Source organism: Chanos chanos, chromosome 5 (genome assembly GCF_902362185.1).
Source record: "Chanos chanos chromosome 5, fChaCha1.1, whole genome shotgun sequence".
NCBI lineage: Eukaryota > Metazoa > Chordata > Actinopteri > Gonorynchiformes > Chanidae > Chanos > Chanos chanos.
Window position 1 is genome coordinate 33,140,945 of NC_044499.1, and position 27,608 is coordinate 33,168,552.

At 41.8% G+C, this 27,608-nt stretch overlaps 2 protein-coding genes across 2 annotated transcripts in view; both read left to right on the forward strand.

Moving 5' to 3' along the window:
- The first annotated feature begins 117 nt into the window (after nt 1–117).
- Nucleotides 118–20,212, forward strand: mtr (5-methyltetrahydrofolate-homocysteine methyltransferase). The gene is made up of 33 exons (XM_030776061.1): nt 118–294; nt 1,190–1,404; nt 1,663–1,752; nt 1,896–1,965; nt 2,072–2,164; nt 2,324–2,430; nt 2,804–2,863; nt 2,973–3,067; nt 3,386–3,486; nt 3,965–4,026; nt 4,135–4,202; nt 4,783–4,862; nt 5,243–5,355; nt 5,817–5,957; nt 6,327–6,512; nt 6,729–6,908; nt 7,194–7,310; nt 7,759–7,899; nt 8,434–8,523; nt 8,736–8,888; nt 9,422–9,529; nt 9,935–10,035; nt 12,636–12,703; nt 12,977–13,097; nt 13,241–13,322; nt 15,407–15,505; nt 15,662–15,737; nt 16,274–16,429; nt 17,208–17,404; nt 17,752–17,952; nt 18,447–18,639; nt 18,893–19,005; nt 19,560–20,212. The coding sequence occupies exons 1-33, from the start codon at nt 258–260 to the stop codon at nt 19,644–19,646; spliced, it is 3,801 nt and encodes a 1,266-aa protein (XP_030631921.1). The 5' UTR covers nt 118–257; the 3' UTR covers nt 19,647–20,212.
- Nucleotides 20,213–21,368: 1,156 nt separating this feature from the next.
- Nucleotides 21,369–27,608, forward strand: part of ryr2a (ryanodine receptor 2a (cardiac)) — a 133,131-nt gene continuing 126,891 nt past the window's right edge. The window contains exon 1 of the mRNA XM_030774888.1: nt 21,369–21,416. Within this exon, the coding sequence (XP_030630748.1) occupies nt 21,369–21,416 (48 nt within the window). The remainder of the gene's footprint in view (nt 21,417–27,608) is intronic.

Here is a 27,608-nt window from a genome sequence, read left to right on the forward strand (position 1 = left end):
AATCGCAGGTGCTTATTGAGTTATGATTTGGGGTTATACAACGATTTTCGCGCATGCGTACTGAGAACACTTGTTGCAGTTCATTGAGTTTGTGACCATGTCGCTGATCTGGGCACTGAATCCGCAGAAAGTTTTATGATCAGACAACATGACATTAGTTCTGTGGCATTATTGATCTGTTCTGCTTCAGATCGCCCCTTCTTCAGCTTTTGCGTGTCGGGGTGAAATTTACATTGAGAAAAATACGAATTTATAACATGGCTCCAACAGTGCACCAGTTCTCTACTAATTCAGGTAAGACTTCAAAGAATGACCAGAATTTTCACTAAGTATTACAAGTCAGCATGTGCAGAGACGGCCTGGCAGATTCTCAACGCTGATAGCCACCTAGTCATTTAGCTGGGTTAAATGCACTCTGGGGACAGCTGTATGGAAGCAACTGGCCAAGTTAGCTTGAAACTTAGCTAGACAGCTAACACAAGTTTTCATGTATCCGCTATGGGACTCATCGGGTTATATGCATATTAATATCGTTCGAAAGTTTCTCAGTTAATTCCTACCATTCACCTAAGAAAATCTGAAAGTCGGATATCCTGCAGTTGCTTTTGAACAGCTTGTTTAATTCCCCCGTTAGTAACCGGCGTTAGTGTAGCTAATATAGCAAATATTCTACAGTGTATCCGAAGTCATTGAATACCACTATACACTGAGATAAGGAAACTAAAGTAGAATTTGCGAAGCGTCGTCACTGAACTGTTAAAAATGAGGTTAGAAGACGGCGCTCGCAGTGGAAAGTTGACTGGGAGAAGTTGGTCAAAATGAAAATCGTTTTTTTAAACTGCCGCCAGACTAAGAGTAGATACTGTAATGGTCAAAGTAGCTGTTCAGTAATCGGAGGATTGTGGCGTGACGGTATGGAATGACCTCTGACGTGGAAGTGATCATTTTAAGTTTCTCTGGAAAAGAGTGCCAACAAAAATGGATAAACTGGATTTATTAATGAGAATACTGTCACATAAATCCATTCGTCGAGCGTTAATGCCTCCAGGCGTTGACATGCGTGTACTTGTAATTCTTTGATGATCTCTCTGTGGCATTATGAGACAAAATGCCTGTAATAATTGACACCCTCGGCAGTAGACGTTTCCGTAACACTAAAATAATATGAAATGTGTTTGTGTTGGTGCAGGTGGTAGGCTGATTTCCCTAGAGGATGAACTCAGGGAGGTGCTGCAAAAGAGGATCATGGTCTTGGATGGAGGGATGGGGACCATGATCCAGCAGCGTAATCTGGTGGAAGAGGACTTTAGAGGTCAAGAGTTCAAAGAGCACCCAAAATCTTTAAAAGGAAACAATGACTTATTGAGCATCACTCAGCCAGATGTCATTTACAGTATCCACAAGGTACTAAAGATACCATACATCTTCTCCTGTAGCTATGCTGCTCTGAGTTGAAACTGTAACAGTAAGCACTTCTTACTTGCTTCAGATTTGATTAGATTGAATTCTGCTGGAATATGTGTGTGTGTGTGTGTGTGTGTGTGTGTATATATACATGCATAAGTTTTAGTGTTTTAGCATGCAGTGGACTGTGATGTTCATTCTGTCTGTCAGCTTTATTTGAGCTCAGTGTGACAGGGCCTATCTGATGTTATTTTAAAGGATTACTTGCTTGCTGGGGCAGACATAATCGAGACCAACACGTTCAGCAGCACAAGCACAGCACAAGCTGATTATGGACTGGAAGCTCTGGTACGCCCTGCAGGTTTTCCATGACTCCAAGACAATGTTTAAGACATTTCAAGTGCAATTTTAGTGAAGTTGGAGAGTTGTTAGCAGCAGAATATCTTTTTTTTTTCCTGAGTTGTTTGACTTTATTTGTGCTTTTTTTCCAGGCTTATCGTCTGAATAAGGTATCAGCAGAGATTGCCAGGAAAGCTGCAGATGATGTAACCACCCAGACAGGTCTGCAGTCGGTTAAACACCACTGAATCAGCTATAGATCTCCAATAATGCAGTGTTTGATAGAGCATTGCAAAAATCAAAATGATGTTGTCATTGTTGTTGACAGGTTTGAAGAGATATGTCGCAGGAGCTGTTGGTCCAACCAATAAAACGCTGTCTGTGTCACCCTCAGTGGAGAGACCTGACTACAGGAACATCAGTAAGAACCTGTCTCTGTGGTTTTGATGGCTAAAGACTATGTTGATGGCCATAATAATTAAAGATGATGCTTTTAATAAGTACGATGACTGTTGTGTTGATGGTGTATGCTGTGTGTGTGTCTGCGTGTGTGTGTGTGTGTGTGTGTGTGTGTGTGTAGCGTTTGACGAGCTGGTGGAGGCGTACTCTGAACAGGTCAGGGGGCTCCTGGATGGTGGTGTTGATATCCTTCTGGTGGAGACTATCTTCGACACAGCTAATGCTAAAGTAATCAAATACATATCTCATACTACACCATCCAGACTCTCTCAGTTACAGCCCTGATATATTTATGCAAAACCACACTTTGGGTTTCCTGGATTAAGCATAAACTCAATATTCTGATATCATTATGCACAGCACTGGGAAATCTTGCTGACACACACAAGTAGCAACAGCAAACTGTCTATTAGGTCATCTCTTAATCCAGTATGTCAGTATGCCTGTGTCTGCTCATTTTGATAAGAGTATTTCTGTGTTGGTGTCATAACCACCTGATTTCTTTTTGATGTGCAAATTAGATACACATATTTCGAGTTTTAATCATGATGCTTACTCTCTCTCTCTCTCTCTCTCTCTCTCTCTCTCTCGCTTCATAAAGGCAGCTTTGTTTGCCATTGATAAGCTGTTTGCAGATAATTATGAGAGAAGACCAATATTTGTAAGTGACACAGATATACACCTCCCCCCAAGCTTATTTGTTTATAGTCATTGATTGTAAAACTTAGCACAGATAAGGCAAGAGCCTTGTGTTGATGCCCTCTTATTAGATCTCGGGGACCATTGTTGATAAGAGCGGCCGTACTCTCTCAGGACAAACAGGGGAAGCTTTCGTCATCAGTGTGGCCCACGCCAAGCCTCTATGGTGAGAATAAGTAATAGAGCATCACAGAAAGTCTCTCTAGCATGTCACAATCATTCATCATGGCCGAATGAACACCATGAGAGCATGTTGTGAGGGGTTGAACAAATGTTTTTTTTCTGCTGCTGTCATGAAATTTTTTAGTCAGTGTTTTGTTCCAACTTCCATGTACTCAGTGGAATTTGAAGTGGGTTCTCCTAAACACCAGCAGTTCCACCAATCCCACCGTATCGATCAACATAATTTGTGTTGCTGTGTTTATTGACAGTGTGGTCATAGTATTAAACTGATCTAACATTTGCCCTCCATTCTGTCTCCCAGTATTGGTCTGAACTGTGCTTTAGGTGCCACAGAGATGAGGCCGTTTATAGAGGCCATTGGGAAAAGCACCACTGCCTTCATCTTGTGTTACCCTAACGCAGGTAATGTGCACACACTATGGGCAAGTGAAGTTTCACATGAGGAAACGGGTTAAAATAGCACAAGGGTTGTGTCTCAGTAGTAGTGATAGGAGCATCTGTTCGCAAAGCTTTTCACAGAAGTTAGAAACAGATGTTCTCATTTCATCAGATATAATATGTTGTGGAAAATTTCAAGGAATGTTTTGGGGTTTAGTGGAAGAACAGTGGAGATAATGAGTACATCTCTGCAGGCCTGGCACCTTCAGATCTCACTACAGACATGATGTTCTGGCACTTTCTTGAGATTACAAAGAGGGAAGAAAAAATGAAAGGCCAGAAAAAAAAAACAATGAATACATTGAAATCAAATATCTACAATGCTGAAATGAAATAGTATTTGTCATTTTGAAAAGGATATTTAGACTTTAATTTCTTCCTGTTTCCTTCGTGTTGTTGTACTCATTTAGAATGTTTTGAATGCTCTGTTTCCTTGAAATAGGCCTTCCCAATACCTTTGGGGGCTATGATGAAACTCCTGATGTGACAGCCACACATTTAAAGGTAAAGCTAGCTTTGAAATACTTGGGATGAAACTCCATTGGTGCATGGATAAATTCATTCATTTGATACAGCCTCATAAGCTGTGTGTGTTTCTCTTTTCCTCTGTAGGAGTTTGCCACTGATGGCTTGGTTAACGTCGTTGGCGGTTGCTGTGGGACGACACCTGAACACATACGGTAGTGAACTCACCCCACTCAAGTGTCACGACATCAGATTTACAAAAGTGTTCATTCAGCTGTGGTCCTTGACGCTGTCGGATTCATTTTTTTTTCTTTTTTATTAGGCCTCAAAGCTTCATTAATTAAAGGTTTTCTGGAACCGTGTTAGTGGGAGAGCTTTCAAGGAGAAATGCAATGCAGTGATAGTCAGAGAGTAGCCTGTGGGGTCTTGTGACAGATAAATAATAAAGTATAGTTTTAGTCCTGAAGATGGAATAGTCTTCACTTGGATGTAGACACATGCAGTCTCCTTTGGTAACAGGCTCATCATTAGTGTCTTTTTTGACTGCTAGAGAAGGGACAGAAAACCCAGCGAAAAACTGTCCCTTAACTGCATTATAGATGTATAATAATCAAATAAAGGAGTAAATGGATCATTTTAAAGAACATAAACCTAATGACCTCCTCCCAGCTGGACCCAAGGGGCTAAACTATTTTTTTATTCTCAAACCCAGCATTAACAAACCTGATTTGTTAAGTGAGAAGTGCTTTTGCAGAATCCCAAAGTTGACTATGCTGTAATCTCATTGTTGTACAGGTCTATAGCTGAGAGAGTGAAACAGTGCCAGCCCAGGGTTCCTCCTGCAGATGTTTATCAGGACTACATGCTGCTTTCTGGTACATCGCCACTTATCTCAACATTACCACTGGACCTGTGCTAAGTGACTGAACACAAACAGCCTGGCCTGCATGCCTGAACAGACTAAAAGCAGTTTGACTTTACCGGGTGGAACTGAGTAGAATGACTGTAGCTATCTTCAGACTTCTTCAGTCTCTTGTAACATGTGGGCTCAGGGAGGTTAAAGCAACTAAAGAATAATATTTGGATTTACCGAGGGCCAGTCAGCTATTGTTAATACATGTATGACCTTTGGTCATCTCATCGTTGAGTATGGGTTATATTTTAACTGTTACGTTCAATTTTGAGGATTTTTTGTTACCTTTATGATGTAATCTGTGGTAAAAGTTGGTTTGCTGTGTGTTGGTTTTTTTCCCAGGTCTTGAGCCATTTCGTATTGGACCTTACACCAATTTTGTGAACATTGGTGAACGCTGCAACGTTGCTGGGTCCCGCAAATTTGCAAAGCTGATCATGGCAGGGAATTATGAGGTTAGCTTAATCTGCTAACCTGCTGTGGATTATTTGGTGTACCTACATTTACATTTACATTTATATTTGGTCAATTGGCAGAAAATTTTCTCCAAAGCGTCAAACAAAAGAGCATATACAGTAGGCTCAAATCAACATTTTCATTCAATCTAAGCATTAACTCAACTTGTGATGGGAAAATTAAACTTTATGTGCTTATGTAGTTTACATTACCTTCCTTCCAAAACCTGTTTTGATACTTTTAAATGTCTTTCTTCAAAGCACAGTGAAAATTCACACGCGACAACCTCTGATGGTGTATCAATTTGTTTACTCATTATGGTAGAAGCTCGTGAAATCGCCACATAATGACCATTAACAGAACACATTCGAACCCTTTAGCCTTTACGGATCTCAGAGGAATGCCAATGCCATATTGAGGTTCAGCAGTATTGACATGCTATACTGTGTGGTTCCTCTAGGAGGCGCTGAGTATAGCTAAAACCCAGGTGGAGATGGGAGCCCAGGTGTTGGACATTAACATGGATGAAGGCATGCTGGAGGGACCCACTGCCATGGCGCGTTTCTGTAACCTTATCGCCTCTGAACCTGACATCGCCAAGGTAACATGCGGTCCATTTGTTGCCATGGGAACACGATTTGGCTATCTCAACATGAGCATATTATTCAAAAACCCCAGTATTAATTTCGTTATGTAATTAAGTTCTAGTTTGTAACAGAGCTTTGTAAAATCTAAGAGCACTTAGCTATAATTATTGTAAACAAATGGAAATTGAACGTTTCATTATATAATGACGATAAATGGGGGTGAGTTAATATTAAAGCTATGATTTGACTAACCTGGCCTGAACCTCACCTTTCAAATTTCCAGCTAATTATATCATAATGCTAACCCTTAATGATGTGGCTGAAATTTGAACTGCCTGTAAAGTCAAGTTGAGAAAAAAAGTCTCATTTTTCTTTTTCGTCAGGTTCCACTCTGCATTGACTCCTCTAACTTTAAGGTTATAGAGGCAGGTTTGAAGTGCTGTCAAGGCAAGTGTATAGTGAACAGCATTAGCCTGAAGGAGGGCGAAGCAGACTTCCTGGACAAGGCCAAACAGGTCCGTCGCTATGGTGCTGCTGTGGTCGTAATGGCGTTTGATGAGGAAGGACAGGTAGGTGCCCTCCTCTTATTGTGGGATGTCATTTTTTTTTAGGAGTAACAACACTTTTCCTGCAGGGAAAGCTTAGAAGAATTTGGTGAAAGACAAGAATTAAGTGTGTTTTGGAATGTCGGTGTGATGTCTAACGTTAGCTGCTATATATCAACAATCTGCACTCTGCCTCTGACTAGGTTTACTTTGTGTAATATTTGGCGTTTGTGTCTCCAGGCAACAGAAACTGAACAGAAGGTCCAGATTTGTACTCGAGCCTATTATCTCCTGGTCAAAGAGGTGGGCTTCAATCCAAATGACATTATCTTTGACCCCAACATCCTCACCATCGGCACTGGAATGGACGAGCACAGCATGTATGCCATCAACTTCATCAGGGCCACCAGGATCATAAAGGTCTGGCCATGTTCCAGAACATTCCTGTTTCTTTGCTTCATGGAGGAATTTCAGTTCCTAAAACATTTCATTTCCTTAACTGCTGAGATTCGCAACAGACACTGATACAGATTACAGTATTAAAATTCACCACTGATGTACATTTGAAATGATTTTTGTTGTTGTTGTTGTTGTTTTTGTTTTGTTTTTTGGAGTGTTGGGTCAAGTTTACTGTAAAGTAGGGGTTCTGGTCGGATGTGTACTTGATGTGGTGTAACTGTGTGGCTTTTCTTTTTTTCTGCACAGGAGAGTCTTCCTGGAGCAAGGGTCAGTGGTGGACTGTCCAATTTGTCCTTCTCCTTCAGAGGCATGGAGGCCATCAGAGAAGCTATGCATGCAGCCTTCCTCTACCATGCTATTAAGGTACTGAATAACTACTGGAAACACTACATCATTACATGCTGACTAACTACAGTAGTCAAATACTGATAAACTCCTGATAATGGCATGCCAGTAAGATAAGGCAACCATAAACTACTACTACTGAACTACTCTGTCCTGTTGATGTGCTGATAAACTGTCGAATATACCTGAATGTACCAGTCTCTTGAATCATTTACATGTAAATCTGCCACATCCTGAAAGTTCCAATCAACTACTGAATCTACTGCACTACTATGATAAAGACAAGCTACTGAACTTTCAGTACTTCAAAGTAGGTTGAAAACACACTGACACACCATGAGGATGCAGGAAAAATTTTAATGTCTGAAACACCACCAAAGTGCTGAAAAACTTCTGAACCTAGCGTCGCTGGTAAAGCACTCCATGTCCCAAAAACAGGAATGAATCGGCTCTGATCTCTGTGTAGGATGGTATGGACATGGGCATTGTGAATGCAGGCAATCTCCCCCTGTATGATGATATTGATAAAGAACTGCTCGCGCTGTGTGAGAACCTGATCTGGAACCGAGACCCAGAGGCCACAGAGAAGCTGCTGGTCTATGCACAGGTAATGCAACCCATTTCACAGTCTCATCACCATAACTATGTCTCCTGTCCAATTTAGACGACGTGACACAGTGGTTCTCAACTCCAGTCCTGAGGGCCCCCTGTCCTGCACGTCTTTGTTTTAACTCTTCGTTATCACAGTTAATTGAGCTAAATAAGGGCTTGATGATTAATTGATCATTGGAATCAGGTATGTTAGTCCTGAGCTTAGGAGGGTTAAAACAAAGAGAACCACTGATGTAACAGATATCATAAATAATATTTATGAAACAGGTAATTTTTCTAGAGACTTTGGGCTATGGAGTGTAGTATAGTATTAATATGAGGTTATATGTATGCATTCACTATGTACCTGGAATAGACGTGGGCGTTTCATCACTCATTGGATTAGATTCATAATTAACACTCAGTTTAATTGTAGTAATAGCATACAGTTTATTGCATGTTGCACTGTAGTTACGGCTAACTGTGTTAATGGTGAAACTGGTGAGAGGGCCTCCATATTTAGTTTTTTGGTCTGTGAATGTGTGTCCAGAGTAAAGGTAAAGGAGGAAAGAAGGTGATTCAGACAGACGAGTGGAGAAAAGGGACTGTGGAGGAGAGACTGGAGTATGCCCTCATTAAGGTCTGAGACACGCCCCCCTCACACACCGTTTTACACTTCTACACACTCTTTCACGTACACCTCTGCGCACTCCTTCACCTGCACTAAACTCCTCTACACCCAAACACCTATTAATCAATGTTCCTCTCACATCTGACTGAATAGATACTTTGTGTGTGTTTGTATGTGTGTTTACTTGTGTGTGTGGGCGTGTGTGTGGGCTGTCTCTACAGGGCATAGAGAAGTATGTGGTGGAGGACACAGGGGAGGCCCGTGTTCAGACAGATCTATACCCCAGACCTTTACACGTGATTGAGGGGCCGCTGATGAACGGGATGAAGGTGGTGGGAGACCTGTTTGGAGCAGGAAAGATGTTCCTCCCTCAGGTGGGGATAAATATCTACACACACACGCACACGTTTCCGACACAAACTGACCTAATTAAGTCTGCAGATGGGCTTCGTTATTTACCAGACTGCTTACAGATCTTTTGCAGTGTGAGTGTCTGTTACGGTACTGAAGACAAATGAGTCGTGTTAGATTTAGGAATAATCCTAGGGGAATGTCAAAGTCATTGTTTACCTATAACATTCAGTTTAAACCCCTTGTTAAGGGCTGGTGTGGAGTGGCATGTGAACTTGACATGCGGGCTATATATAGAGCCATTAATGAGTTGACTTTTCAAACCATTAGACAGGAAAGAAAAATGGTGATTAAACGAGGCCTTAATCTGTTTCTTGTCACTGTGGTCTGCAATGGTAAATAAGCACGTCTAAAAATGTTGCTACATTGTCTTCAGCTAATTTCCCCTGTCTCTTAGCAGATACAAACACTGAATTTTAAGCAGTTCACTGTATATTTGTTTGTTTGTTTGTTTGTTTGTTTGTGTGTGCGCGCATATGTGCGTATGTGTGTATAGGTAATAAAATCTGCCAGGGTGATGAAAAAAGCAGTGGCTTTCCTGATTCCCTTCATGGAGAAGGAGAGAGAAGAGATGATGGCCCTGACTGGGTCCTCTGAGGAAACAGTAAGTGGTGAGGTGTCTGGCTGCTCTGGACGACCACTCTAATCCATTATCTGGGAAATGAAAATGGGAGCGTTGTTGGTTTGGGTCCCTGTAGGGTTCCAGGGATGAATGCACTGATGGGCAGGAAAATCTGCTTTGAAGGTTTCAGGTGCTCCACTAAACCGTAGCTTGTAGAACAAATCATATAAGATGACTGTGACCACCTGATTTCTTTTCTTTAAAACATTTCTTGTCTTAATGCAGCCCTCTGTTCAAATAAGCCTTGCACACACACAAACGCACACGCACACATAGCATACATATTTATATATACACAATCACACATAGTTCTGCAGTTAAGTGATATTAAAATTGGTTATTATAAAGTGGCCTAGTGATTTTTTTTGGTGTGTGTGTGTTTTTCAGGATCCATACCAGGGCACTATCGTACTGGCCACAGTGAAGGGTGATGTTCATGACATCGGCAAAAACATTGTGGGCGTCGTGCTCGGCTGCAACAACTTCCGGTAACTTCTAGATGTGCTTCAGTTACTTTGAGCAGAAAGGCTTGAAATGTTTAGCCTGTTAACAGGACTTATTTGTATCTTTAATTTTCTGTACATATGTTTATAATTAGCACAAGGGATTTTTTTTCCAGCTGGGCCAGTGGCCAACGAGTAAATGGCTCTGGGGAAATGAGGTTGGTTTAAAGAGGAAAGCCTAATGAGGTTGGTTTGAAGAGGAAAGCCTAATGAGGTTGGTTTAAAGAGGAAAGCCTAATGAGGTTGGTTTAAAGAGGAAAGCCTAATGAGGTTGGTTTAAAGAGGAAAGCGTAATGAGGTTGGTTTAAAGAGGAAAGCCTAATGAGGTTGGTTTGAAGAGGAAAGCCTAATGAGGTTGGTTAGAAGAGGAAAGCCTAATGAGGTTGGTTTAAAGAGGAAAGCCTAATGAGGTTGGTTTGAAGAGGAAAGCCTAATGAGGTTGGTTTGAAGAGGAAAGCCTAATGAGGTTGGTTTGAAGAGGAAAGCCTAATGAGGTTGGTTAGAAGAGGAAAGCCTAATGAGGTTGGTTTAAAGAGGAAAGCCTAATGAGGTTGGTTTGAAGAGGAAAGCCTAATGAGGTTGGTTTGAAGAGGAAAGCCTAATGAGGTTGGTTTGAAGAGGAAAGCCTAATGAGGTTGGTTTAAAGAGGAAAGCCTAATGAGGTTGGTTTGGTTTGAAGAGGAAAGCCTAATGAGGTTGGTTTGAAGAGGAAAGCCTAATGAGGTTGGTTAGAAGAGGAAAGCCTAATGAGGTTGGTTAGAAGAGGAAAGCCTAATGAGGTTGGTTTAAAGAGGAAAGCCTAATGAGGTTGGTTTGGTTTGAAGAGGAAAGCCTAATGAGGTTGGTTTGAAGAGGAAAGCCTAATGAGGTTGGTTAGAAGAGGAAAGCCTAATGAGGTTGGTTAGAAGAGGAAAGCCTAATGAGGTTGGTTAGAAGAGGAAAGCCTAATGAGGTTGGTTTAAAGAGGAAAGCCTAATGAGGTTGGTTTGGTTTGAAGAGGAAAGCCTAATGAGGTTGGTTAGAAGAGGAAAGCCTAATGAGGTTGGTTAGAAGAGGAAAGCCTGATGAGGTTGGTTTAAAGTGGAAAGCCTAATGAGGTTGGTTTAAAGAGGAAAGCCTAATGAGGTTGGTTTGAAGAGGAAAGCCTAATGAGGTTGGTTTGAAGAGGAAAGCCTAATGAGGTTGGTTTAAAGAGGAAAGCCTAATGAGGTTGGTTTAAAGAGGAAAGCCTAATGAGGTTGGTTTGAAGAGGAAAGCCTAATGAGGTTGGTTTAAAGAGGAAAGCCTAATGAGGTTGGTTTAAAGAGGAAAGCCTGATGAGGTTGGTTTGAAGAGGAAAGCCTGATGAGGTTGGTTTAAAGTGGAAAGCCTAATGAGGTTGGTTAGAAGAGGAAAGCCTAATGAGGTTGGTTTGAAGAGGAAAGCCTAATGAGGTTGGTTTGAAGAGGAAAGCCTAATGAGGTTGGTTTGAAGAGGAAAGCCTAATGAGGTTGGTTTGAAGAGGAAAGCCTAATGAGGTTGGTTTGGAGCGGAGAGCTTGACAACGTTGGTTAGGAGAGGAAACCATGACGAGGTCGGTGGAGAGAGAGAGAGGAAAGCGTGATGAGGTTGGTTTGGAGCGGAGAGCTTGACAACGTTGGTTAGGAGAGGAAACCATGACGAGGTCGGTGGAGAGAGAGAGAGAGGAAAGTGTGATGAGGTTGGTTTAGAGAGGAGAGCTAGATGAGGTTGGTTAGGAGAGAAACGTGTGATGAGGTTGGTGGAGACAGAAAGAGAGGAAAGGGTGATGAGGTTGCATGAGAGAGGAAAGCGTGGTGTTAAAGGGGTAAAAAAGCTTTAGAACTGTTCTCAGTGTTAAGATGATGACAGAATAAATGGTGCTATCAGTCACTGGAATGGGGCAGAGAGGAGAACACGCTGTATCACCGTAATCGACTTTTCCAGTGAAACATTCTCAACTGGCCTCAGGGTTCATAGAAACCCATTACACAGACTGTGTGTGCGTGTGTGTGTGCGCGCGTGTGTGTGCGTGTGCGTATGTGTGTGTGTGTGTGTGAGTGAGTGTGCAAACGTGCATGCATTCATGTGGGTAAGTGTGTTTGTGCTGATGTATGAGACCGCCATCGTCTACCGCTAATCCCACACCACCAACCAACCATCCTGAGTCACTATTGACAGGGAAATGGTCCCAAGCCTGAGTCACTATTGACAGGGAAATGGTCTCCTGCCGGCTTCCCTCCCCCAAACATTACTGATTATGTCAGTGTGGATGCTGCCGGGACATTGAGCTGGGTCTCCATGAGGATGGGCTAACACTTTGTCTGCAGTGCTACCTGAGCACCCTGCTGTACTTAGGAGACTGCTTGCTGTGTTAAGGAGACTTTTGGCTGTGTGTTAAGGAGTTGTTGGTTGTGTTGAGGGGGCTGCTGTACTGAGGAGACTGTTGGCTGTGTTGGCTTTGTTTAGGACACTTCTGTGTTAAGAATGATGTGTTTAAGAGACCATTTACTGTGTGTTAGGGAGTTTGATGTTCAGTAGACTCTTGGCTGTGTTGAGGAGATTATTTGCTGTGTGTTTTCTCTTAGAGTGATTGACTTGGGAGTGATGGTCCCGTGTGATAAAATCCTGAAGGAGGCCATAGAGAGAAAAGCAGGTGAGTTCCATTACACATATGTAGTATTTCACAAGTCCCTTCACCATCACAGACAGAAAGATGACTTTGTACCACTGACAGAAAAAACTTACATGCCCTCACATGTTTTTGTGATATTCTTAGAGTAATATTACTTAATCCTGATGGTTAATGCTTTATTTGACCTCTTCTCTTGATTCTGAAGGAGCAGTTCAAATGTTCATTGAATTCTGCTCTGTGTTAGTCAGAGGAGAATCTGTATTCTGTCGTGAGCTGACCTCTCTCTCCACGTAGATATCATCGGACTGTCCGGACTCATCACCCCCTCTCTGGATGAGATGATCTACGTTGCCAAGGAGATGGAACGTCTGGGCATGAAGATCCCTCTGCTGATAGGAGGAGCCACCACATCGAAGTACGCCACACCGTGTGATGGCATTTTTGTTGTCAGGATTATGTTAATCTGTCATTTTAAAGCTAACTGTTTGTGTTTTTGTGTGTGTGTGTGTGTGTGTGTGTGTGTGTCTGTGTGTGTGTGTGTGTGTGTTTCTGTTGCAGAACTCACACCGCAGTTAAGATTGCTCCTCGGTACAGCGCTCCAGTGGTCCACGTTCTCGACGCGTCCCGCAGCGTTGTGGTGGTACGCTCTCCTCCACTGTCATCGTGTTCTCATTTACTTTAATGAGCAAAAAAGAACATTTGAGTTTTCAAACCCTCTTTCTAAAAGAAAACAGCACTCCCCTGTTACAATTTAGAAAATGGTGTAAGAGGAAAAATTCCGCTGAATCTCATTATTTATGGAGTCTGACTGACTTTATGTACTTAGCTGATGTTTGGATGTCAGACTCATTAGTGAAGGGTAGTTCAAGCCCAGGCTGTTTAGCCACTAAATTGCCTCTCTTTTCGATGAGTCATAACATGCAGAAATAGCCAAGCCAGTCACGACTGTCTCCCTTAACTCCCCCCTTAACCGCCCCACACCACCTCCGCCACCCCACTCGACTTAGGCAGCTCAAGGACAACATCAGTCTCTTTGCTGCACAATAATATGCCAGGCCTTTGGCCTTAGCAGAAGGACAGACAGCTCTCTTTTTTATGAATGGGACAGTTTCTCAGAAGCTTTTAAAGTTATTAAGATTTCGTTTGAGTGTAATGGAAAAGCTTGTCATGATGAAATCAGACCATAGCTTTGATAGTGTAGTCTTACTCATCCTTTTTGTCCTTCACCAAAAAAGAACACCTGATAGGACTTCAGCTGCATGGCCCAGCATACAGTAATATGCAGAGAAATGAATATGTAAGGATGGATGTGAGACATTAAAACACAAGTGTGGAATGCTGATATAAAGGGGAGAAAGGGTCAGAGGATGGCTCTCACGCTCCCATAGTTCGCCACTTCAATTGTTTATCGAAAATGACTTTGATTTAAAACAAAGTCACGCAGATATGGGTTTCTTGCCACATTTTGTTCAAAAGTCAGGGACTGAAAAAAATTGATCAGTAAGTAATTTGCCTACCCTGTCTATGCATTTCTGATTTGTGCAGTGGGGTTTTTTTGTTTGTTTGTTTGTTTTGGTTTTTGTTTTTTTTACTGGACCCATCATGTCAGGATGTCACATGAGCCGTATACGTCGACTTCCTAGTCTTTCACACATTTACCACTAACCGGGAATTTTACAGATTCACAGCTTGCTAGTACTCAGTTAACAAACAGATGGTTTCAAACAGAACTCGCTTAGCCCTCATTCTGAAATCTCCTCTGATTCAGACTCTGAATCAGTCATTTAGTGGTCTGGTCATGGCCTCTGATCAGGTAAGATAACAAGAAGCCAATGCCACCCCTGGCCTCTCTGTCTTGGTGCCCGCGTCTGCTACAACTAGCTTTTTTAGCAGTGGCAGCATGTTAATATCCTGCCAGGATAGTGCCACAGCACATCTTGGACCTTGGTAATTTTTCTCTTTTGTTAGCATAATTGAAGTGTAATGGCCAAGCTCTATCTTTTAGAAGGGCGTAGATAATGACTTTGTGATAAAAGTAACCAGTTGGGCAGCCGCATAGGCTATTGTTGCCTTTAATCTTGAGAGAAACTGCTCACGCTGTCTGAGATGTTAAGGTGTTCAGTCCTCTAATCAAAGTGATCAAGCCCTGAGCACAAGTGACATGTTATGTCAGTGGTTTGGAATGTGATCAACTTAAACTGATTTCATTCTTATTTAATGAAATTAAATATTTCTCCCCAAGATGAAAAAAAAGATACATAGATGTATTACATGTTATTATGCTATGAATATGTATTACAGACCAATAGCATACCAGCATTGACTGAAATGCTAGTTGGGTTTCTGAAATTCCAGTTGACTTGGTTTTCTCCAGTATACAGTACCTGTGGTAACTGTCTGCGTAGAAACTCATTAACTGATTAGTCTTTCTTTGTTGTTTGACATTAATATTCTCTTATTACCTAATGAGAGCAGCATTACACTGACTTCAGAGGATCGTATTCAAAGTCTTGCCTCTGCATATTGTCACCCATTGTGTTGAGTGGTTGACATAAACATCTGATATAGTTGGCTCAACAGCATGAAAGTCATGTGTTGCTTGGTATTTCATTCGAACAGGTTTGATAATAATGTTCTTGAAGTAAGTAGTAGTCAGTCTCTGCTGTAATCCAAAAAACATCTAAAAAACGTTAACTGTGATCGTTCTTCTCTGCTTCTCTGCAGTGCTCACAGCTTCTGGATGAAAATGTGAGGGAGGACTTCTTCGAGGAGGTGACAGAAGAGTATGAGGAAATCAGACAGGAACACTATGACTCTCTGAAGGTGAGTCTGTCATCGAGTCACAGTCATAGGAGAAGCGGTTTCCTTATTGAACTGGGTCAGTTGGTCTGAACATCACTGGCCTGTCAAATCAAAGAAACCCACTCAGTCAAGGCTGTTAGTGGTGTCTCTGTAACTTGGTTTGTTCTGTTATCTCAGGAACGCCGATTCCTGTCTCTAGAACAAGCACGGGAGAAAGGCCTACACTTGGACTGGCAGTCTCTACCTACACCAGGTTATTCATCCATTCATTCGTTCATTCGTTCATTCTTCAGATAGAAAGATGGATAGATAGATTAATTCTTTGTTGTCCTTTTTTCAAGGAAATTTGTTGCCACGGTCTGTACAGTGCCTCACATAAACACATAGGTTACATAAAGTCATAAACGTGTAAACATAAACATTTACACTGGATACAACCTAATTTATACAAAACATACAAACACCCATATATACACTTATGTTTATACACATATACACACATACAAAGCACCTTTACACATGAGTCATTCATTCATTCATTCATTCATTGCTTTTCTTTCTTTCTTTCTTCCTTTCTTTCTTTCTTTCTTTCTTTCTTTCTTTCTTTCTTATCTAATCATATCCCTGATCAAGACACTGTAAATATACACTATTCATTGCTCTGTACAGACCATTTGATGCAGGGTTTTGTTGCTTATCTTGAGAGCATGGAATTTGTGTATTTATTTTCATAAAAGTGTGAGTCAGTGTGTGAGTGTGACGTCGTTTCTGTTCTGTGGATCTCTGCAGTGCGTCCTCAGTTCATTGGCACTCAAGTGTTTGAGAACTACGACCTGCGCAGGCTGGTTGACTACATCGACTGGAAACCATTCTTTGACGTTTGGCAGCTTAGGGGTAAATATCCCAACAGAGGTTACCCGAAAATCTTCAAAGACAAAACCGTGGGTAAGTTGTCACCTGTCACTAAAGGCACAGTTAGCACGGCTAGCTTACAAGCAACTGTTTCAGTCCCTTATGACGTGACTGCTGTATCAGCTTTCCATTCACATAGACCTAAACATTTCACATCTGATTACGTCAGGTTTAGAGGATAAAGAGCCTAGCAGTATGCACATCCCTATAACTGTGTGGGAATGCTGTAAGCTGTGGCATTCCCACACATGCTGTATGCTTAACAAAATGACATATCATAGCAGTTCTATATTTGTGTGATCCATACAACATCTAAAAGTCATTGAAGTGCTGATTTCCACTGTGGGGGGTTTATGTTTGGGTCAGAAATGGCATGCTGGCAGGACTGGGGGGGGGGGGGGGTGCAGCTCCTGTGTCTAGACTCTCCCCTTGCTTTGTCATGATGTATTATTGAGTTGACCATTCAGCCAAGACAACAGTTACAGCCAATTAAACACTACAGCAGTTGCACAGATCAGCACAACTGCTGCTCTCGATATATTTATGGCCCTAGACTTTGTACTGTGCAATGAGGACAGCTAACTATGTTTTTCAAGAACTGACCGTCTCTTTTCAGGAACTGATTATTGGGCAAAGTTCTCTGGGGCTGTAGTAATATGTCTGTCGCCTTCTCGCTCTCTCTCTCTCTCTCTCCCTCTCTCTCTCTCTCTCTCTCTCATTTTCATTTCTCTTTTTCTCTCCCTCTCATTTTCATTTCTCTCTCTCATTTTTGTTTCTCTCTCTCTCTCTCTCTCTCTCGTTGGAACTCCAGGAGAGGAGGCAAGGCGGGTTTATGATGATGCTCACAGGCTGCTGAATAAGTTGATTGACACTCAGAAGCTGCAGGCTCAAGGTGTGGTGGGCTTCTGGCCAGCACAGAGCATAGGAGATGACATTCATGTTTATGCTGATGACATCACTCCTCGTAGCTCCGCCCCAGTGGCCACGTTTTATGGACTTCGACAACAGGTGAATGATGAGGCAACCAGCCAGTGTCAGAGTTCACCTCCAAAGACTCAATACCATAAAGAGAGCTGGTAGCTTTATCACAATGACTTTACAAGAAATACTGTCAATAAACATAACTAGTGATCTGATTTATGTACAACTATTAATAAGAAGAACACAGGCATGACACTGCACATGTAGAGTTAGTACTGAAGTTTGTTTAGTAAACCTTAGCACAGAGTGTGCTTTTATTGCTGAGGGGCTTCATTTGTGTGTGTTGATAAAAGTTTGTTTTCAGTCGTTGAGAAGTATGTTTTGGATATTTCGACGAGTTTTACGACTAACCCGTGAGCTCTGGTTCCTCATAGGCGGAGAAGGACTCGGCGAGCAGTGAACCGTACATGTGCCTGTCTGATTTCGTGGCTCCGCGGGACAGCGGCGTTCCAGACTACGTGGGCGTGTTTGCTGTGGCGTGTTTTGGAGCCGAAGAGCTTAGCCGACAGTTTGAGAGCCAGGGAGATGACTACAACAGCATCATGGTCAAAGCGCTCGCCGATAGGCTGGCTGAGGTAGAACCGGGATGTACCTCTATCATCTAAATCCGTAATAACATTCTATTGGTCTCTAGAGACCTCAGCTTTTGGACAAGCTGTGTTAGTTTCTGCTTGAGTGATTCGTTCGCTTAATTGCGGTTTTAATTTTGTGAACTAGACAATGTTCCATTCGCAAAATCAGCTTCTCAATTTACCAAATGAAATCCAGCGTTTTCTTTGGACTGCGCTGAATTTGAACGTCTTTCACCCCGGTCTTAATTCCCTCACTTAATTGTTGTTTTCAGTCGATTACCTGTTTCATCAATGATGGTGTACACAAACAGCAGAGTGCCCAGGTGCTTTCGGTCAGTCTCAGTTGCAGATGAGACGTTACCATCTTTTAAGCCAAATCTTTCCCAGCCTTGTCTGTCATCAAATCTACCTGCATTGTAATGCACTCACCCAGTCGTTTATGTCTTGACTGTTCTGTCTGACGGGGTCTCTCTTTCTCTTCCTGTCTTGTGTGTTAGGCATTTGCTGAGGAGCTTCACGCCCGTGTGCGGAAGGACTTGTGGGGCTACAGTGCCGAGGAACATCTGCAAGCCTCGGACCTCCACCGGCTCCGTTATGACGGGATCAGACCCGCTGCTGGCTATCCCAGCCAACCGGACCACACTGAGAAACTGACCATGTGGAAACTGGCAGACATCCAGGAGAAAACAGGTATAGTAGCCCGGTCAGGATAAAAACAGATCTGTAAGGTATCTGAAGGAGTTAATGAATCTGAAGACTCTGATACAACTCTCATCATACCACCTCTGGGGACAAATGCAGTGGTTACTGGACGGGTGATAAAACTGCAGGAGAGCCGGGTTGGGAGCCCTGGAGGTTGTGAAGAGCACTCAGTTCAAAGACTAATAACACAAAATTGTGTATGTGTGTGTGTGTGTGTGTGTGTGTGTGTGTGTGTTGTAAGGCATTGGGTTGACTGAGTCTCTGGCAATGAGTCCTGCTGCATCTGTCTCTGGACTCTACTTCTCCAACCCCAAGTCCAGCTACTTTGCTGTGGGCAAGATCACCAAAGAACAGGTACCTATTCTCCACCCTTCATCCAGTCAGCCAGTGTAGTACACATACATATTGCAGTCAGGTCTAGTTTCATAGTTGTCAGTCATTTTGTGTGATAGTACCTATCAACTGTCATTTCCCATGATGACTGTTATGTTACTGTTTGTAGTCTTTGGGGACATATCAGTAAAGGAAACTCTGTGCCTCAAGAGAATGATCTACATGCTCGTATATCTATATACACACATACATACATACATACATACATACCTACCTAGATATTAGGTCTGAGGCACCTGCACTTTCTTAATTCTCATTCATCAGGGTTTAATGATGATGCACTTAGTAAAGTTAGAGGCTGAATCTGTTCACTTTCACCCTTTCTTGACCTGTACTATCAGAGTAATTTCAGCACCATGGATAGCTCTCAGCCCCCTGACAGCCATGTTGCACTGTCAGGGACATAATTAATTCAGGTCTGTGAGATCAAAAGCTCTGTTTAGTTTTAACACATTGCCAAGTCTCTGTTATGTTCACTTGGTGAAAACATCCCTTCTGTTTTGTTTTTTTTACAGGTGGAGGACTATGCCCGGAGGAAAAACATGCCTGTGGTGGAGGTGGAGAAATGGCTTGGTCCTGTTTTAGGCTATGAGACAGACTGATGGAACTAAATGCTACCTAGACTGACTCGACTGACACAGTCCACAATTTCATCATGTTTACATTGAGTGCCATGGAGGACTGGATACATCCATGCTTGATCTTTCTTTTGAATGACACACCCAATCAACTGGATTTTTGATACTGTGGTTTTAATGTGTTTTTAATCTCTGGTGTTCCTATCACCAGTGTCAAGGCAGTGGGTTTTAAGATTATTTAAGAAATTGAGAATGTGCCAGACTTAATATTTTGCCACTGTTCAACACCTCAGCATCAGATGCTAAAGTGCACCATGTTTTCTTTAAAGCGGAATGGTTTCATGTGCACATTTGACTTCAAGAGAATATTTTTTCTTTTTTTTTTTTTTCATTCAGAACATTCTTTTCGGAGAGTCACATGTTAGTGACTGTTATGACTGTCAAAGAAAAAAAAAAAAAGATGTATAAAAGATTTATCGTGTCCTGTTGATTTTTCAAAAAAGGCATAGGTGGTGAAGACCTTGTTTTAAATGATGTTTCACATTGACTAATTTGTCTTTATTAAATTTTAAAGAGATTTTGCAAGTTTTTACAGGGCTGTGACTCAGCTGATTTTGTTAGCGAATCGCTTGAGGGTCTAAAGGAATGGGTTGGTGTTATGAGTTATACGTAACAGCACAAATATGCAAATCCTTAATGTTTATTATTGTTAGTTCATGTTCTTGGGGGGGATAACAATAAACCAGTTTCATGTCTTAATGCTCCACTCCATGTTTTCTTTAGCTATTTACTTATTCAAATAAGTGAAAGTCATAACTGACCTTATGCAAACATAGCCAGCTTTATTGAATTATAAATAAATATATTAAATTGTCTATTAATATACCTTCCATGCTACCGTCAACCTAAACCTTCACTGGCTGACCTGTGCTCTGCCATTGGACTACATCTTCCCTGTCTGTGTTGACAAACTTAATGAAAATATAAATGATTATTAAAATTTAAAAAAAGAAAGAAATGAGGGAGCTGAGCACGTCTAAGAAGCTGAGTTCAGCACATGGTGGCAAGATTAACTTGCAGCGGTGTAATTGAGTCTCCGTTCCATACGCTTTGGCAATCCGATTTCTTTCTCCCTACAGTAATTTGAATAGCAAAAAGCTTGTTACATAGGATATTTGATGGCAAGAGAGGCAAACGGATGCATTTCAACGTTCATGATCTTTCATTCATATTCTGAAATGTCTGCCGTGGACAGTCATTCTAAAATGTTCAAGGGTGGTAAGGCATGACTTTTTGACTATTCTGTGGAGAACTGATAATTCAAACAAGAAACTAAACGATCCATATTAATTTCAAATAAAAATGTGTAATTTTGAGGGTTTTTTTCTCTTTGCTTTTCTATTGCATTGTCGTCACGCATTTCCATCCAAGAGTATTTCTGTTATTCAGCCACTGCCAAAGGCTCCACTTTAGCAGTCATTCTCACCGTTGCTAGAATGGATTACCTATGGGTGTTGGCGCTTAATCACCTGTTGTAACTCTGCCGCATCACCCACGCTCTTCCAGGAGAGGGAGTTGTGTATCCGACAGAGGTTTCGGACACACATACACCTGCACAACTCCTCCCTTTGAATATGTAAACCGTCCAATGAGAGTGCGACAGAAGATACTCGCTATACCGCTACAGCGTTCAGCCTGCTGCCGCCTCCACAACTCGCCGTACAGCTGTAATCTCTGCGGCTAACCATGGCTGAAGGGGGAGAAGGCGAAGACGAAATCCAGTTCTTACGAACTGTAAGTAGGGTCGATATGAGGATTGTATTTGTGAAATGTGCTTATTTATGCAGCAGCAGACTGCAACATTGCGCTATAGTGTAATCATCTGACTCGCTATTCTCGTTATTGCTGAAGGGAGTTACCGCTGGCAACGGCAAATTGCGGTGTGGATCTAAATTGACAGCTGGGCTGGGGTCAGCTGTTGTACGCTACGTAATTAGTATAGAGAACTAATTGTCTTGGACGTAAGGTACTTGCGGCTTCGTATGGACTCAAATCTCCTGGTTAAAGAGCGGAACTCTTGAGCGTGGGTGACCAGAGATGAAGCTCATTTTGGTACTTGAATGGCTCGATGGTTTGTTTTCATTCAACGATGGTGTACTAAAGTAAAAGTGGATGACAGCAGCAGATTTTGTTATAGTATCACGCGAGTCTAGACACTTGCAGAGTCTGTCTTTTAACACCGCATCATTCCGTGCTGAAACAGAATATTCAGCACTGCAGTCGGATTTCAAGACACCAGCAACCTGCAGTCGCGTGCCATGCACTCAAAATACGATTATACTGTCTAAATGCATTTTCATTCATGGTAATATGTCAACCTGTTCGTACTTAGAAAAACATTATTGATACTTATTGGTGATGACTGTTGAATGTAGTTGATACAGTTAATGAACTAGCCAATCAAAATATTATCATTAAAACTGTGTGCCGTCGCAGGTAGTCTTTGTATTCATTCAGGAATGTTTATGCGTAATTGGCGTTCAGTTGTCGCGATTAACTACAACACATACCGCTCAATTTCCGTTGCTGAATTGCAATGTTTTGTACCACTTTGTCTGTCCACTCTATACAGTATTGATAGGCTCAGTGAAGTTTTTTTTCCTCTTTTTTCTTTTCTTTTTATCTTGAATCACTGAGAAAAGTGGTCCAAATTGCAGTGGCCATTTTCTAACAGTACCCCTCCCTCGGTCCGATCTTGCACCATTACTCCAAATGCAGAATTTCAATGCAAATCAATGGATGATGGCATGTACTCGCGACTGTCTCCAAACGTAAAAGGGGATAAAAGAACCCGCAAATAAGAATGATAAAGATCAATCACTTTGTTTATCCTTTCATTAAATCGTCATTTACTTTTTAGTAAACTAGATATGTCAAATGTGTACATATTAGATCAGTTTGTTAGAATAGAGAATGCACGTTAAACCCGATCTTGACACTGTATTTGAACGGCAGTGTGGCCGTAATTTCAAAGGATTCCTTGTCTTAAATATCACAGCACAGGCACAGTGTTGCACTTATGGATTTAGTCACAACTACAATTTGTTCCGGTTAAAATACATGTGCTCATATACTTCTGACCTTTAAGTCAATTTCAGGCCCAAGGTTGTAAATTATGGGTACATTTGAATGTACTGGTGGAATTTCTACACCTAACAGTTTGATGCTCATGGTGTAGCTTTATTCCGCGGATTAGCTACACGTGAGCATATGGAATCATCCCATGATCTGCTGTTCATCTCCTCGTGCACTCACCTGAGATTTTCATAATGATAATTAAACCTGTGAAATTAAGGACTCCGTTTGCATGCTTTTATGGCATGTACCTTGTAATAAACCTTAATTAATAACTCTGAAAGAATTAACATGTTGAATTAGTATATTTGATAAAAACTAAGAACTGAAATAGCCTTCCTTGCTTTATCTGTAAAAGATCAATAACAACCATTTTGTTACAGTTACATTTTTTTTAATAAATGCTTTTATTGTTGTTGTTAATTTGTTTGTTTTCTTGGATCTCAGTATATGTTAGTAGTTGTAACCGGCATATTTTAGTTTGCAAAGAGTGGAATTTAATTATGAAAGAGTTCTGTAAAATGTCATCTTGCAGCAAAGGTTCTTTGTGTTCTCTGTCTGTTTAATGGTAATCATTCCTTGTTGTTAAGCTATAGTTTGTCAAATGTGAGATGTGGTAAACAGTAATACCTTATGTATGGACAAGCTGTGGATGCAACAGCACTGAGGGCTTCCCCCCCCCCCCCCCCCCCCCCCTCTCTCTCTCTCTCTCTCTCTCTTTACTTGCCCTTGTTTGTCAGCTGACTGCGGTCTTCCCTTTTGTGTGTTAAAGTTTGATGAGAGGGCATGGTAAATCTGTCCGTTATATAAATACCACTCTCCTGACCACCCCGCACTCCCACTCAAATACCCATCATCCTCCATTCGCCCCGACCTCAGAACATGGACAAAAACACACTCCTCATTCCTACTTTCTCTGAAAACCCCTTTATTTGGGCAGAAGAGTCTTTTAAGTGTCCCCTGATTGGTTTTCTGTGTACTGCCTCATTGATCCGCCCATAAACAGGGCACTCTTGCTTGAACTGGGCTTACGTCATCTTCATAGCCTTAGACATCTCCTGCTATTGAGATTAGTTCTTTAAAAAATTTTATCTCTACAGGCTGACAGTACAATTTGAACATCCATACCATAGCACTCAGGATCATTCAAATCCAGCAGATACATGTCTGATTGCTATTGTTTCAGATAGGCATTCCCCCATACTGAGCCTTTATTGGATTAGTCTGATGGCGAGAGTGTGCATGTTTGAAAGCCGAGTGGAGTGTGGTTCCTCAGTGAGACCTGAATGAAGATTGACATTCAACTCAAGTGCTGTACCTGATACTCTAAGGTTACCGTCCTCTAAGAACCAGTGTGATTTATTTGGGGATTCTCTCATTTGGCTCATGGTATGTGGTACTTGGCTGGCCCAGGATTCCTGCTTTCTTAATAGTGTGTCTGGGCCGTGCTGCAGTGCCTCTCTGATTTACTCTGTAATTAAGAGGAGCAAAGACCTACAGTTGGAGAGGGAACCGAGGAACCCTCTCGCTGCAGTGTCTGACTTTAATCTATTGCTGTTGTAAGAGCAGAATAGCACCAATCGTTCTATCTCCCTCTGTCTTCCTTTCACGCTCTCTCTCTCTCTGTCTCTCTCTCTCTCTCTCTCTCTCTCTCTCTTTCTGTGTCCCTCGCTTGCTCTCTCTCTCTCACTCCTCACATTACTCTACATGTTATTGCCACTATTCTAAACGATGACTGTGTGCATTCATCTGTCTCCAGTGATTTGGGGAAGAAGGCTCATTTCTTCTCATGCAGGCGGAGTGATATTGGTGCAGTCAGTCAGAAGCTGTGGAGTGGTGACTGTATTTGCAGTATTCAAATGAGTTCCTCCACTGTACGCTTTACGAAGGAGAGGAACCGTGCTTGAGAGGAGAGCATCAATCAGTCTGTCAGGAGGAATCAGTTCCCTGAGTGCTACTGTATGGTCTTTCTACTGTATGACTGTCACAAACAGAATGGCAGTTGAATGTTCGGTCAAGCCATGACGTTATAAATGTCTTAGCTGCAGGTGCTACCTTGCCCGTCTGAGATCTTCCAGATAGGATACCATCGCCGGTCTGGAGATTTTTGAGTGGGGGTGGACTGACGCAGTAGTTTAGATTATGGGAATACACTTGGTGTGTGAGAGTGGGGAGTGGGGCAGTGATGTGTTGTCAAATACAGTTGTCTAAGTATGAACACTCACATGCATACACTGTAGTATTTTCTGTTTTCACAGATATAAAAAAACGGAACCATCTCAACTCTTTTTGGTCTTGGGTTCGAGCACCAGACAAGCCTCCATGTATGTTATTACATGTCTATTGATATGAAATTTGGACCAGACAGACAGACACACACACACACACACACACACACACACACACAGTAAAGACTAGAGACTGCAGGGATTTAACCATCTCAAGACTTTTGAACAACCAAATAATAAATCCTTAGACACATTTGGCCAGTCCTGAGAAACATTTTTATTTATGTTTGATAGGAAATTTGAGGACTATTTTCAGTAGAATGTCTAAATGAACTGTAAATAAACTGAACCTGAATGACTGAACCTTAGTAAACACAACTCCGTACCGATTCAGTTCCTTTGGACTGGCTGTCTTATTTCTACTTAGGCATTCTTTGAGTCAGCCTGAAGTTTATTGAGTCGTGCTATCAGGCCCCATCTGGCCTCTCGCACCTGAGTGGTGTGTCCCTCACCCTCAGAGTACAAACTCCTGCTGCATACCAAACAGACCACCCTGTTTCATCCCACCCTGCACACATCTCATACCACTGCCTCCCACAAAATGAACACAGTTTCTTTAGCAATTTACCAAACATGGCATTTAGGTGAAGACAGGTCAGTGAACAAGAGTTAGTTACTTGTGTGTGTGTGTGTGTGTGTGTGTGTGTGTGTGTGTGTGTGTGTGTGTGTGTGTGTGTGTGTGAGAGAGAGAGAGAGTGAGAGAGTGTGTGTGTAACTGTGGTTATAATGTAATGTAACTGTGGTTATAACTACTAATATGTTAATATCAGTTCTGGAGTCGTATTATGTATCGACTATTGAGTTGATAGCCTAAAATGAAAATATGTTCCACTGCAATGATCTATAAGGGCTGTATTGATTGGTGTTCCCCTGTGCCTTGGCTCTTTTTTTGATTGCTGCACTGAAAGTGAATAGAGAATGTGCGTGTATGATGTGGCCTCGTGTTAGTGATTTGTGAATAATTAAAGTGTATGGGAAGCAATCACAGAAGGTATAGATACTGCTGGCTTGATAATTGAGTCATCGTGTCGCAGCTGATCGTGCATTTCGTAGGTAATGTGTGAGCGTGCAGTGCTGGCACTGCCAATTGAGTTAATTATAGCCTGTGGCCTACGTGTGTGTGTTTGTTCGTTTGTGAAATCAGGATGTGGGGGGGTTATAAGATGGACACTGGCCATCGATCTGACCGCTGATGTGCTGAGCTGCAGTTTTTACTGTTGCCTGTGGACATTCGAGTACATGGAAGCTCCAATTGTCGTAAATTAGCATGAGGCTAATAAAGCGAGCCATGGAAGTACTGGTGGCTAGATGTTAGTGTGTGTGTGTGTGTGTGTGTGTGTGTGTGAGTGAATGTGTATGAGAGAGAGAGAGTGCATGGAATGGAGTAAATTCTATTGTAGCAGACCCTGCTCCTCCCAGTGGACCCAGAGCTATGTATGAGAGCTTGTATGTTTTAGGCTTTGAAGTGCTCCAAGCTTTGAGCCTGACCTTTCTGTGGTGACTGAAGAGTTGTATTCTCATAAGGCAGAGAGATGAGGACAGGAAACTTTGACCTTCTCATACCTGATTCAGTGCTTGGAGGTGGAATATTCAGCTCATACTGTACATAGGCATCGTTTTGTTTTCTGTTGACAAATGGGCCAAGCAGAATAAATATGCCTCACATTTAGCTGCATGTGTGTGCTTTACTCTACTGTAATAAGAAGTAGAGCCTGACCGACATAAGATTTTTCAGACCGATACTGATTTTGATATTTGAGGATTTAAAAATCCGATAATGTTATATCGGCTGATAGTCTTTTTTTTTTTTTTTCCCAGAAACACATAACATAGACAAAGAGTCTCCCTAACATTTGTTATATGCAGTTATTTAAGAGTCCTCACCAAGATAACATGACTTAATGCAGTTTAAAAATAAACATGTTTTATTGTCATAAATAGTACTTTGAACAAATTTACAACAAAATATATTAAAGTTTTGATAAACAATGCAGTAAAAGTGCTACAGCGACCTAGAGTAAACGCTGCTGTTGAATGCAAAACTACATGACTGTCTGCAACAAGGACTTGCGACTTTGGGATTTCACACTACATATCTGAAAGAGAAGTTAGATAACTTTGTTGGGCTACTAAGCGATGGGGGCGCTCCTGTTGAAATTTCCGACTGGGAACTCCCAGTTCAAATGGAACGCACACGATACTTGTTCAGCTCACGTTTGTTTACGTGTCCTCTCTGGTTTAATAATTTCCAATGCACCAACCGTAACTACGGACATGCGAGTCATAGCTATATTTACCATTGCTTCATTTAGGCAGAATAAGTTAAAAGCTATAGTTTAACCGCTCATTAAGGTTAGCGGTCTTCCACTGAAAAACATGGCATTAGCTAGCTTTATGGGTAACCTGATTTAGCGATGGACAGCGTTGTAAGCTGCTGTAAACGATGTTGCCAGAGAATTTTTGGAAGTGACAAGGGAGAACTGACAGGACCATTGTTTGTTTACTCACTAGAACTGCCATGCTGTTTCATGAATAAACCTACAATCAAGTTTGTCAACAGCTT